The sequence below is a fragment of the Cucurbita moschata genome, unplaced genomic scaffold (assembly GCF_002738365.1).
Source record: "Cucurbita moschata cultivar Rifu unplaced genomic scaffold, Cmos_1.0 Cmo_Scf00011, whole genome shotgun sequence".
In the NCBI taxonomy this organism is placed as follows: Eukaryota; Viridiplantae; Streptophyta; class Magnoliopsida; order Cucurbitales; family Cucurbitaceae; genus Cucurbita; species Cucurbita moschata.
Window position 1 is genome coordinate 4631742 of NW_019268527.1, and position 14318 is coordinate 4646059.

A 14318-nucleotide genomic window follows, 5' to 3' on the forward strand; every position below is an offset into this window, starting at 1 on the left:
AAATAATAATAATAATAATTGGGAAGACGTTAAATTACATTTATTAAGAAAAGTTTGTAACAATATGAACTAATAAATTATATTAGATCTACAAAACTCTCTAGAAGTTTTCGTGGGTTGACTCAGATACTTTTTAGATTATAAATTTTTTCAACAAAAATAACATTTATTTAGAACTTAATCTAAAAGAGAGATAATAGGGGAAGGTGGAGGTAGTCCGGAGAGGGCAGTGGCAGACATGAAAATATGTAACGAGGACTGGACATTAACGTCACAATATGCATTATTATTATTATTATTATCATTATTATTACTATTATTTATAATATTATAATAGAGATATAGATTTAAGAGTTGGCCCCCACATCCTTATCCTATTACCCCCGCCTTCCTTCTCCGCCACTTAATTTCCTCTCTCATTTTAATATTAATTAATTTAAATTCCCCCAAACCCTAAATTATATTTTATTTCATTAAAAAAAAGAAAAGAAAAGAAAAGAAAAGAAAAGGGCTGGACATTATTTCCTTCCTCTACCTCAATACCGTGCTCACTCACACACCTGATAATTGCCCCTGCCCCTGCCCCCTGCCCCCTGCCCTTCCCATTTACTTTCAGAATTCAGATCTCCTCCTCCACCACTTTTTTTTTTTTCCTCTTCTTCTCTTCTTCTCTTTACATATTTAATGTAATCATATTTCCCCTCTTTGCAGGCGTCCAAAAACAACACTATTTTCCCCTTCCCACGTCCGATCTCGAGCCTAAGCCAATCACTAGCACGTATTTATTCATTTTTACTTATTATGTATCGTCGTCAGACTCACAATTTTAAAACATGTCTATTGTAGAGAGAGTTTAGCCCTACTCAGACCAGTGCATCGAACAGTCGGGTGACAAACATGAGAGAGTTTAGCCCTATTCTGACCGGTACATCACAAAGTCTGATGACTTGACTTTAATATCATTTGTGACAGCCCAATCTACTATTAGCAGATAATGTCCTCTTTAGGTTTTCTCTTCAACGGCTTCCCTTTAAAATTTTAAAACGCGTCTACTATGAAAATGATTTAGCCTTACTCCGACCAATGCATCACACCGTTCTGTGATTGGCTCTAATACAATTTGTAAAAGCTTCAGTCCATCAATAAGAGATACTATTCTTTTTGGGCTTTCCCTTTAAAGTTCTAGAACGTGTCTATTATTGAGAGGTTCCTACACTCTTATAAGGAAGGTGTGTTCCCCTCTCTCACCGACGTGGGACCTCACCAATGTAACAGCACAAGCAGTATCCTCTTCGGACGTTCCCTTGAAGGGCTTCCCTTTAAGGTTCTAAAAGGTATTTACTAGGGAGAGGTTCCCACACTCGAGGAATGTGTGTTCCCCTCTCTAATCGATGTGTTTCCTCACATTTAGAACAGCCCAAGCCCACCATTAACATATATTATGCTCTTTAGACTTTTACTTCAAGTTTTAAAATATGTCTACTAAAAATAGGTTTCCACACCCTTAAAGGGGATGATGTTTCCCTCTCCGGACCTCACAATCTACCCCCTTCGCCCAGTGTCTTTGTTGTCACACTGCACAACGTCTGGCTCTAATACTATTTGTAACAGCCCAAACCCACCACTAGCGAATATTGTCTACTTTGGCCTGTTACATTTTGCAGTCAGCCTCACAGTTTTAAAATGCATATACCACATAAATGTTTCCACACCCTTGTAAAGAATGTTTCGTTCTCCTCTCCAACCGACACGGGATCTTATACTTGATCCTCGTGCATTCACTCAGAAAATTCCCCACCTTAAAAATTTTGTGAAGAACCCGAACCAAAAAGAGGTGAAGATGAAAATGGAGAACGTCTTTCGTCGTGTCCCAATGAGGTGGACATGTCCAATAATCTTAACCCATTTTTATTGGATATTTTTATTTTAAAAAAAAAATTGCAAGTGGAGGAATCAGTCAAGATACTTAACAATTATTTTAATTTTCAAGTTAATTTGACGAATAAAGAAAAAATAAATCCAATTTAATGGAGAGACGTGACAAATATTAAATTATATGATAAGGAAAGAAAATGAAATTACTAATTAGACCTTAATGAAATGAAAAATAAATTTTAATATTAAAGTAATTAAAATATGTTAAAAATTAGTAGTGGGTGGAAATAATTAATCACCACTAACCGCATCAACACCTGCAATCAATGTCCGAAAATGTCTTCCACAAATTCCTTCCATTACAGACGCAGAGATCAGAGACGATGATGAACTTGGAACACATTTTTTTCATTTTCGTGTTGAAATTCTAACATTTTAAATATATTTCTATAATTGAATTAAATGAAGAAGGGCTGAAGGCTACATAAACAGCTGGGATTGAAACAGAGTATAGTAATTAGCAGCCTCATCTTCCAATTCCCAGAACGCATCACAGAACGGCAGCACACCATTAACGCCGTCACCGACCAAGAACTCCCCGGCCGGAATCCCCAGCTCGTCGTCGGAAGCTTGGAGGAGATGTCTCATAACCCTCTCACTTTCCCCTTCTTCCTCTGTTTCTTTGACAGAGTCGGAAGAAGTTACAGAGGAGGAAGAGGTAGAAACAGAGTCGTGGGTGGCGGTGGTCACGGCGTCGGCGGTGTTTTGAGGCGACGACGGCGAGGAGATTTCTTGTTGAAGAGTGGTGATAATGGAGGATAAATCATGAATGGGTTCCTCTTCGTCTTCGTCTAAAAGAGAGAGAATTTGGGTGTAGGATTTTTGGCGCTTAAGCTCGTTGATCTCGTCGGCTCCGGCGGGTTCATCTCTGTCGCGTTTAGAGGCCATTGTTGTGAGAGAGGAAAGAAAAGATGAGGAGAGAGAGAGGAGGATGAAGGGGGTTATATAGAGAGAGAAAAGAAGAGGAGCTTTGCGTTAATGGGGGCCTCGTGAGTTGTTGGCTAGTTGCAGATGGACTCACTCCATTGTTTGTTTATTTAATAAGATTATTTGGGTCTCTGTTTCGAGTTTGGGATTTGGATTTGGATTTGGACATTAATATAAAGCCTGTAATTCTAAGCTATGAACAACACGACAAGCTGTGTTTCAATGGAAAATTGGTGCACTCTGTTCGGAGCTGTACTTACTCTGTTTTTGACTGTTCATTAACCACAATTTTGCCATACCCATTTCATTTTCTTCCTAGGAAACTCCTCCCTTTATTCAAATATATAATTCCGCTCAAACCTCGAGATAAGTAAGTAATATTATTTTTATTTGTACGAGACTTTTCGAAGAAATAAAAATCGAAGCTAAATAAGAGAAAGATCATAAGATTATAAGGAAGTAAAATCCCTGGCGTTTATGCTCAAAGTGGATAATATTATACTATTGTTCCTATAACATAGTATTAGAGCGAGCAGAATGCTTTCAGGTGAGGCTCTTGTTGAGGATTATTGAGCGTGAGTCCCACGTTGATTAATTTAGTGGAAGATCATGGGTTTATAAATGAGAAATACTAAACTATCTCCATTGGTAGGTGGTCTTTTAGGGGAAGCTCAAAGCAAAGTCATGAGAGCTTATACTCAAAGAGGACAATATCATATCATTATGGAGAGTCGTGAGACTCTATGATGTACTTTATTCGAGGGGAGTATTGTTGTGAGGATTATTTAGAGTAGTAATCCCACGTTCCCGTTTATACTCAAAGTGTGAGGATTATTTAGAGTAGTAATCCCACGTTTCCGTTTATACTCAAAGTGGACAATATTGTACCATTGTGGAGGATTCTGGTTCTTAACATGGTATCCGAGCCAGAGATAAAAATATAATCTCATTGTTTTTCGGGATTCATTTATGCTCTTTATTTATTATTTTTTTTCTTTTTCATTTTGTCTCTTTTATTTATTGATGCTTTAAACAACCCATCATTACCTTTTTTTTTTCTTTTTCACTCATAGTTTAAAAAAAAAATTAGAATAGACTATTATTTCTACCTTTATAATTAATTTTCCCTTTTTTTTAAAAAAAAAAAAGTTTTAATCTTATAAGGCATTTATTACATCCATAAATTTTTATTTTTTAAAAATTTTAGTACATAAAATATAATAACTTAGTCCATCTATATATATTTTTTTTAATTTTTCAAAAAAATAAAATAAAATAAAATAAAAGGAGATGAATGGATCCAAATATGATGCACTTAATATTAAATTAGTGTTTAATTCACATGGGCAATAACACAATTGGCAGCATGCGTGGGGGAGCTTGTTTCTTTGGTTTTTTTTTTTTAATTATCAATTCACATTAAAATAAATTTAATTAAATTATATGAGTTCCTTAGAGAGAGACAAAGACAGACACGAATTTTTTAATTAAAAAAAAAAAAAAGCAGGCCAGCTAAAATATACATAAACTATGTTAATTATTCGTGACACGGTTTATTTATTTAATTATGATTATGATTATGATTTCGAAAGCGACGAAATTAATTAAAAAAATAAACAAGTTGAAGCGAGACTGGAAAGATCCATACGTAATAAAAAAAAATATTAATTCGAGAAATTATTAATTAAATTTAATTAAATATTAACCCATGTTCTTCGATTATTGCTCTCATTCTTTTAATGCTAATGTTTATGTAATCAAGGAGGGGGTGGGGAGATTCATGCTCTCACCAGATTATTAATATAATTAAAACCTAATTTCAAAATTAGGGATATTAAAATAAATATTTATATATTTATTTAAAAAAAAAAAAAAAAAAACAAAGTTCTTGGTAATTACGGCATTGCTGGGATTATGTCAGAAGGAGGCTAATATATTATTAATTTTATAAGTTCAATAACTTTTGCTAAACGAAGAAAGCTATTGGTTTAGAACCAACTTCACCGTATACCACCTTTTAATTATACTTTCTTATCTTAATCTTAAATTAATCTTACTACACCACTTGAGATTGAAGCTATAGGTATACGTGTTTAAATAATTCGAGAACTTGATTAATCTATATAAGAGATCAAGTCTACCGCTGGTAGATATTGTTCGTTTTGACTCGTTGCGTATTCTTATATGAGAGGCCAAGTCCACTGTTAGTAGATATTGCCCGTTTTGACTCATTGCGTATCTTTATATAAGAGACCAAGTCCACTGTTAGTAGATATTGTCCGTTTTGACTCGTTGCGTATCTTTATATCAGAGACCAAGTCCACCGCTTGTAGATATTGTTCGTTTTGACTCGTTGCGTATTCTTATATAAGAGGCCAAGTCCACTGTTAGTAGATATTGCCCGTTTTGACTCATTGCGTATCTTTATATAAGAGAGCAAGTCCACTGTTAGTAGATATTGCCCGTTTTGACTCATTGCGTATCTTTATATAAGAGAGCAAGTCCAACTGTGAGATCTCACTGTCTCAATTACTTGACCCAAATCATAAAAGTTGGATTGATTTTTTTTTTTAATTTTTTATCTGGGCTGAGTTGAATTTTTGAAAAATTGAAAATTCAGGTCGGTTTGCTGGTTGTCATTTTTTTTTGTTAGGTCAAGCCAACCAACTCGAAAATAGGGTTACAACCAAATCTTACCTTACATTATTTGAAATTTGTAACTATGTCAGCGAAACATATATTGTAGAGAAGTAGGGTTTATATTTATAAAAGAATAGCTCGACAATTCCAACCCAACCTGAATAATAGGGAGAGGGTTTGGTCGGATTATGAACTCTATTCTTATCGCTCGGGTTAACAACCCAACCAACCCGAAATTTCAAGTTGGTTCAAAAGATTTTTTTCCAAGCAAACCCGTGGACACCTCTAACCATAACTTTGTTAGTCTTGGTTATAAACGACATAACTATTAAGCAACGATCTAATTTAATTATACGATTATTTTATTTTAGTAGGAGATTTTTGTGGGTTTAGAAAAGAAAAGAAAAGAATGTGATTGGGAGAAGAATATGTATATATGAATAAATGTGAAAGCAAATAAATAAAGTAAAGTCATGTTTAGTCACATTGGTTGTATTACTTAAATTTGGTGAATCCCTAAAGTAAGGAGACATGATTTGTTGTCATCAAACCCAAACTTGTTTGACTTCGTAAGCATCTTCAATTGCAAAAAGAGGCAAACAAAGCTATGTAGGTCTACACAATAAAGCTTGACCCACAAGTTTGTCCCCCCAAATAATCCCTTATGCCTATCGTAATCATGGATCTAGATCTATCAATAATAATTTAAATTATACCAAAAACTATATAAATAAATGCATTTTAAAATTGTATGGCTGATAGCGATACGTAACGAGCTAAAATAGACAATATTTGGTAGCAGTAGGCTTGGATTGTTATAGTGGTATCAGAGCTAGATATCATGTGATGAGTTAGTGAGGACACTGGACACCCTAAGATCCCACGTTGGTTGGAGAAGGGAATGAAGTATTGCTTATAAGGGTGTAGAAACCTCTCCCTAGTGAACATGTTTTAAAATCATGAGACTGACGTCAATACGTAATAGGCTAAGGCGGACAATATCGGCTAGCGGTAGGCTTTCTCCCTAGTGAACATGTTTTAAAATCATGAGACTGACAACAAATATAACAGGCTAAGGTGGACAATATCTGCTAACGGTGGACTTGACTGTTATAGTGTTATCAAAGCCACACACCATGTGATGAGCTAGTGAGGACTCCCACATTAGTTGGAGAGGGGAATGAAGCATTACTTATAATGGTGTAGAAACCTCTTCCTAGTAAACATGTTTTAAAATCATGAGGTTGACGACAATACTTAACAGGCTAAAGTGGACAATATCTACTAGTGGTAGGCTCGGACTATTCTAGTGGTATCAAAGCCAGACACCATGTGACGAGCCAGTGAGGACACTGGGAACTCTAAGATCTCACATTGGTTGGAGAGGAGAATGAAGGATTGCTTATAAGGGTGTAACATGTTTAAAATCATGAGGCTAACAACAATACGTAACAAGTTAAAGCGGACAATATCTATTAGTGGTGGGCTTTGACTGTTACAGTGGTATGAGAGCTAGACACTGGACTGTGAGCCAATGAAGACACTAGACCTAAAGTAACGTGACGATATGTAAGATGCTAAAACGGATAATATCCGGTAACGATGAGTGAATTTAAAATCAAATCAATAGAAGATATGGCTAAATTGAAAGGCGTATTAAATTGGGAGACAAAATCTAATGGTTTAAATTATTCTGGAATCGAAATATGAAAAATAAAATGGAAATGGAAGTTGAATAATGTTGCTTTTGACCTAAAGTAACGTTTATTTGATAACCTAAAGTTGACAAGTTGAGAGTTTGGATGCTTTATTACCAAATTGCTTGACTTTATATCAAAGATGCCACATTATTAAATTATTGTTTTAAAGAACAATATTGAGTCAAAATCATTACAAATAAATAATTTACATTATTCATATACTTTTAAACAAAATCATTTTTTTTAATTAAAAAAATAAATATTAGTATTATTAAGTTGGTAAGATATATATGTGTGACATGTGGTGGTGCCAGCAACTATATACTATAATAATAATAATATTATTATTATTATTTTAATTTGGGGTATGAAAATATCCCAAAATTTGGTTGGAAGTTTCCATAATGTGCTGTGCCTCAACCACTCACCTAGTGGACCCTTCAATTGTTTGTGGCACCATCATTATATTTAATTAAACCATAGTTTAAAATTTAAATAAATTATATTCTTGGAATAAACTTGATTAACGCTTTGAATTGATTCTATCCTAATCTATTATTCGCTTTGTGGTTGTGCATGTTTAGTGGTAATTAACGAGATTAATTAATCATAATGATTTCAAAGATTAATTAATACCCAAAACTTATGTCTCCAATGTTGGAGGTTCAAATTCAATCACAGCGTGGGATAAGTGTCTTCTTTCTTTGAAAAGGATCTTTTAAAGACAGTACTGGACCGTACAGGTGTGACAATATTGCGCTCCAGCCCATGTGTTAGAGGTTGGACGTTCTTCTTTGAAAAGGGTCTTTAAAAGACAATCCTGGATGGCACAAGTGTGACAATATTGCGCTCCAGCCCACGTGTTAGAGGTTGGACGTCCTTCTTTGAAAAGGGTCTTTAAAAGACAGTCCTGGATGGCACAAGTGTGACAATATTGCGCTCCAGCCCATGTGTTAGAGGTTGGACGTCCTTCTTTGAAAAGGGTCTTTAAAAGACAGTCCTGGATGGCACAGGTGTGACAATATTGCGCTCCAACCCACGTGTTAGAGGTTGGACGTCCTTCTTTGAAAAGGGTCTTTAAAAGACAGTACTGGACGGCACAAGTGTGACAATATTGCGCTCCAGCCCACGTGTTAGAGGTTGGACGTCCTTCTTTGAAAAGGGTCTTTAAAAGACAGTTCTGGATGGCACAGGTGTGACAATATTGCGCTCCAGCCCACGTGTTAGAGGTTGGATGTCCTTCTTTAAAAAGGGTCTTTAAAAGACAGTCCTGGATGACACAAGTGTGACAATATTGCGCTCCAGCCCATGTGTTAAAGGTTGGACGTCCTTCTTTGAAAAGGGTCTTTAAAAGACAGTCCTGGATGGCACAGGTGTGACAATATTGCGCTCCAGCCCACGTGTTAGAGGTTGGACGTCCTTCTTTGAAAAGGGTCTTTAAAAGACAGTACTGGACGGCACAAGTGTGACAATATTGCGCTCCAGCCCACGTGTTAGAGGTTGGACGTCCTTCTTTGAAAAGGGTCTTTAAAAGACAGTACTGGACGGCACAAGTGTGACAATATTGCGCTCCAGCCCACGTGTTAGAGGTTGGACGTCCTTCTTTGAAAAGGGTCTTTAAAAGACAGTCCTGGATGGCACAGGTGTGACAATATTGCGCTCCAGCCCACGTGTTAGAGGTTGGATGTCCTTCTTTGAAAAGGGTCTTTAAAAGACAATACTGGACGGCACAAGTGTGACAATATTGCGCTCCAGCCCACGTGTTAGAGGTTGGACGTCCTTCTTTGAAAAGGGTCTTTAAAAGACAGTCCTGGATGGCACAGGTGTGACAATATTGCGCTCCAGCCCACGTGTTAGAGGTTGGATGTCCTTCTTTGAAAAGGGTCTTTAAAAGATAGTCCTGGATGGCACAGGTGTGACAATATTGCGCTCCAGCCCACGTGTTAGAGGTTGGATGTCCTTCTTTGAAAAGGGTCTTTAAAAGACAGTACTGAACGGCACAAGTGTGACAATATTGCGCTCCAGCCCACGTGTTAGAGGTTAGACGTCCTTCTTTGAAAAGGGTCTTTAAAAGACAGTCCTGGATGGCACAGGTGTGACAATATTGCGCTCCAGCCCACGTGTTAGAGGTTGGATGTCCTTCTTTGAAAAGGGTCTTTAAAAGACAGTACTGAACGGCACAAGTGTGACAATATTGCGCTCCAGCCCACGTTTTAGAGGTTGGACGTCCTTCTTTGAAAACGGTCTTTAAAAGACAGTCTTGGATGGCACAGGTGTGACAATATTGCGCTCCAGCCCACGTGTTAGAGGTTGGATGTCCTTAGGGTCTTTAAAAGACAGTACTGGACGGCACAAGTGTGACAATATTGCGCTCCAGCCCACGTGTTAGAGGTTGGACGTCCTTCTTTGAAAAGGGTCTTTAAAAGACAGTACTGGATGGCACAAGTGTGACAATTTTGCGCTCCAGCCCACGTGTTAGAGGTTGGACGTTCTTCTTTGAAAAGGGTCTTTAAAAGACAGTCCTGGATGGCACAGGTGTGACAATATTGCGCTCCAGCCCACGTGTTAGAGGTTGGATGTCCTTCTTTGAAAAGGGTCTTTAAAAGACAGTACTGAACGGCACAAGTGTGACAATATTGCGCTCCAGCCCACGTTTTAGAGGTTGGACGTCCTTCTTTGAAAACGGTCTTTAAAAGACAGTCTTGGATGGCACAGGTGTGACAATATTGCGCTCCAGCCCACGTGTTAGAGGTTGGACGTCCTTCTTTGAAAAGGGTCTTTAAAAGACAGTACTGGACGGCACAAGTGTGACAATATTGCGCTCCAGCCCACGTGTTAGAGGTTGGACGTCCTTCTTTGAAAAGGGTCTTTAAAAGACAGTACTGGACGGCACAAGTGTGACAATATTACGCTCCAGCCCACGTGTTAGAGGTTGGACGTTCTTCTTTGAAAAGGGTCTTTAAAAGACAGTATTGGACGGCACAAGTGTGACAATATTGCGCTCCAGCCCACGTGTTAGAGGTTGGACGTCCTTCTTTGAAAAGGGTCTTTAAAAGACAGTACTGGACGGCACAAGTGTGACAATATTGCGCTCCAGCCCACGTGTTAGAGGTTGGACGTTCTTCTTTGAAAAGGGTCTTTAAAAGACAGTATTGGACGGCACAAGTGTGACAATATTGCGCTCCAGCCCGCGCTTCAGCCCACGTGTTAGAGGTTGGACGTCCTTCTTTGAAAAAGGTCTTTAAAAGACAGTACTGGACGGCACAGGTGTGACAATATTGCGCTCCAGCCCGCGCTTCAGCCCACGTGTTAGAGGTTGGACGTTCTTCTTTGAAAAGGGTCTTTAAAAGACAGTCCTGGACGGCACAGGTGTGACAATATTGCGCTCCAGCCCGCGCTTCAGCCCACGTGTTAGAGGTTGGACGTTCTTCTTTGAAAAGGGTCTTTAAAAGACAGTCCTGGACGGCACAGGTGTGACAATATTGCGCTCCAGCCCGCGCTTCAGCCCACGTGTTAGAGGTTGGACGTTCTTCTTTGAAAAGGGTCTTTAAAAGACAGTCCTGGACGGCACAGGTGTGACAATATTGCGCTCCAGCCCGCGCTTCAGCCCACGTGTTAGAGGTTGGACGTTCTTCTTTGAAAAGGGTCTTTAAAAGACAGTCCTGGACGGCACAGGTGTGACAATATTGCGCTCCAGCCCGCGCTTCAGCCCACGTGTTAGAGGTTGGACGTTCTTCTTTGAAAAGGGTCTTTAAAAGACAGTCCTGGACGGCACAGGTGTGACAATATTGCGCTCCAGCCCGCGCTTCAGCCCACGTGTTAGAGGTTGGACGTCCTTCTTTGAAAAGGGTCTTTAAAAGACAGTCCTGGATGGCACAGGTGTGACAATATTGCGCTCCAGCCCACGTGTTAGAGGTTGGATGTCCTTCTTTGAAAAGGGTCTTTAAAACACAGTCCTGGATGACACAAGTGTGACAATATTGCGCTCCAGCCCATGTGTTAGAGGTTGGACGTCCTTCTTTGAAAAGGGTCTTTAAAAGACAGTCCTGGATGGCACAGGTGTGACAATATTGCGCTCCAGCCCACGTGTTAGAGGTTGGATGTCCTTCTTTGAAAAGGGTCTTTAAAAGACAGTCCTGGACGGCACAAGTGTGACAATATTGCGCTCCAGCCCACGTGTTAGAGGTTAGACGTCCTTCTTTGAAAAGGGTCTTTAAAAGACAGTCCTGGACGGCACAAGTGTGACAATATTGCGCTCCAGCCCACGTGTTAGAGGTTAGACGTCCTTCTTTGAAAAGGGTCTTTAAAAGACAGTCCTGGACGGCACAGGTGTGACAATATTGCGCTCCAGCCCACGTGTTAGAGGTTAGACGTCCTTCTTTGAAAAGGGTCTTTAAAAGACAGTCCTGGACGGCACAAGTGTGACAATATTGCGCTCCAGCCCACGTGTTAGAGGTTAGACGTCCTTCTTTGAAAAGGGTCTTTAAAAGACAGTCCTGGACGGCACAAGTGTGACAATATTGCGCTCCAGCCCACGTGTTAGAGGTTAGACGTCCTTCTTTGAAAAGGGTCTTTAAAAGACAGTCCTGGACGGCACAAGTGTGACAATATTGCGCTCCAGCCCACGTGTTAGAGGTTAGACGTCCTTCTTTGAAAAGGGTCTTTAAAAGACAGTCCTGGACGGCACAAGTGTGACAATATTGCGCTCCAGCCCACGTGTTAGAGGTTAGACGTCCTTCTTTGAAAAGGGTCTTTAAAAGACAGTCCTGGACGGCACAAGTGTGACAATATTGCGCTCCAGCCCACGTGTTAGAGGTTAGACGTCCTTCTTTGAAAAGGGTCTTTAAAAGACAGTCCTGGACGGCACAAGTGTGACAATATTGCGCTCCAGCCCACGTGTTAGAGGTTAGACGTCCTTCTTTGAAAAGGGTCTTTAAAAGACAGTCCTGGACGGCACAAGTGTGACAATATTGCGCTCCAGCCCACGTGTTAGAGGTTAGACGTCCTTCTTTGAAAAGGGTCTTTAAAAGACAGTCCTGGACGGCACAAGTGTGACAATATTGCGCTCCAGCCCACGTGTTAGAGGTTAGACGTCCTTCTTTGAAAAGGGTCTTTAAAAGACAGTCCTGGACGGCACAAGTGTGACAATATTGCGCTCCAGCCCACGTGTTAGAGGTTAGACGTCCTTCTTTGAAAAGGGTCTTTAAAAGACAGTCCTGGACGGCACAAGTGTGACAATATTGCGCTCCAGCCCACGTGTTAGAGGTTAGACGTCCTTCTTTGAAAAGGGTCTTTAAAAGACAGTCCTGGACGGCACAAGTGTGACAATATTGCGCTCCAGCCCACGTGTTAGAGGTTAGACGTCCTTCTTTGAAAAGGGTCTTTAAAAGACAGTCCTGGACGGCACAAGTGTGACAATATTGCGCTCCAGCCCACGTGTTAGAGGTTAGACGTCCTTCTTTGAAAAGGGTCTTTAAAAGACAGTCCTGGACGGCACAAGTGTGACAATATTGCGCTCCAGCCCACGTGTTAGAGGTTAGACGTCCTTCTTTGAAAAGGGTCTTTAAAAGACAGTCCTGGACGGCACAAGTGTGACAATATTGCGCTCCAGCCCACGTGTTAGAGGTTAGACGTCCTTCTTTGAAAAGGGTCTTTAAAAGACAGTCCTGGACGGCACAAGTGTGACAATATTGCGCTCCAGCCCACGTGTTAGAGGTTAGACGTCCTTCTTTGAAAAGGGTCTTTAAAAGACAGTCCTGGACGGCACAAGTGTGACAATATTGCGCTCCAGCCCACGTGTTAGAGGTTAGACGTCCTTCTTTGAAAAGGGTCTTTAAAAGACAGTCCTGGACGGCACAAGTGTGACAATATTGCGCTCCAGCCCACGTGTTAGAGGTTAGACGTCCTTCTTTGAAAAGGGTCTTTAAAAGACAGTCCTGGACGGCACAAGTGTGACAATATTGCGCTCCAGCCCACGTGTTAGAGGTTAGACGTCCTTCTTTGAAAAGGGTCTTTAAAAGACAGTCCTGGACGGCACAAGTGTGACAATATTGCGCTCCAGCCCACGTGTTAGAGGTTAGACGTCCTTCTTTGAAAAGGGTCTTTAAAAGACAGTCCTGGACGGCACAAGTGTGACAATATTGCGCTCCAGCCCACGTGTTAGAGGTTAGACGTCCTTCTTTGAAAAGGGTCTTTAAAAGACAGTCCTGGACGGCACAAGTGTGACAATATTGCGCTCCAGCCCACGTGTTAGAGGTTAGACGTCCTTCTTTGAAAAGGGTCTTTAAAAGACAGTCCTGGACGGCACAAGTGTGACAATATTGCGCTCCAGCCCACGTGTTAGAGGTTAGACGTCCTTCTTTGAAAAGGGTCTTTAAAAGACAGTCCTGGACGGCACAAGTGTGACAATATTGCGCTCCAGCCCACGTGTTAGAGGTTAGACGTCCTTCTTTGAAAAGGGTCTTTAAAAGACAGTCCTGGACGGCACAAGTGTGACAATATTGCGCTCCAGCCCACGTGTTAGAGGTTAGACGTCCTTCTTTGAAAAGGGTCTTTAAAAGACAGTCCTGGACGGCACAAGTGTGACAATATTGCGCTCCAGCCCACGTGTTAGAGGTTAGACGTCCTTCTTTGAAAAGGGTCTTTAAAAGACAGTCCTGGACGGCACAAGTGTGACAATATTGCGCTCCAGCCCACGTGTTAGAGGTTAGACGTCCTTCTTTGAAAAGGGTCTTTAAAAGACAGTCCTGGATGGCACAAGTGTGACAATATTGCGCTCCAGCCCACGTGTTAGAGGTTGGACGTCCTTCTTTGAAAAGGGTCTTTAAAAGACAGTCCTGGATGGCACAGGTGTGACAATATTGCGCTCCAGCCCACGTGTTAGAGGTTGGATGTCCTTCTTTGAAAAGGGTCTTTAAAAGATAGTCCTGGATGGCACAGGTGTGACAATATTGCGCTCCAGCCCACGTGTTAGAGGTTGGACGTCCTTCTTTGAAAAGGGTCTTTAAAAGACAGTACTGGACGGCACAAGTGTGACAAGATTGCGCTCCAGCCCACGTGTTAGAGGTTGGACGTCCTTCTTTGAAAAGGGTCTTTAAAAGACAGTCCTGGACGGCA

The 14318-nt window shown here is 40.4% G+C and overlaps 1 protein-coding gene across 1 annotated transcript; it reads right to left on the bottom strand.

The window, feature by feature from the left end:
- Positions 1–2204: 2204 nt before the first annotated feature.
- Positions 2205–2983, bottom strand: LOC111449340. Its single transcript, XM_023089191.1, has one exon. The coding sequence runs from the start codon at positions 2821–2823 to the stop codon at positions 2356–2358; it is 468 nt and encodes a 155-aa protein (XP_022944959.1). The 5' UTR covers positions 2824–2983; the 3' UTR covers positions 2205–2355.
- Positions 2984–14318: the final 11335 nt, after the last annotated feature.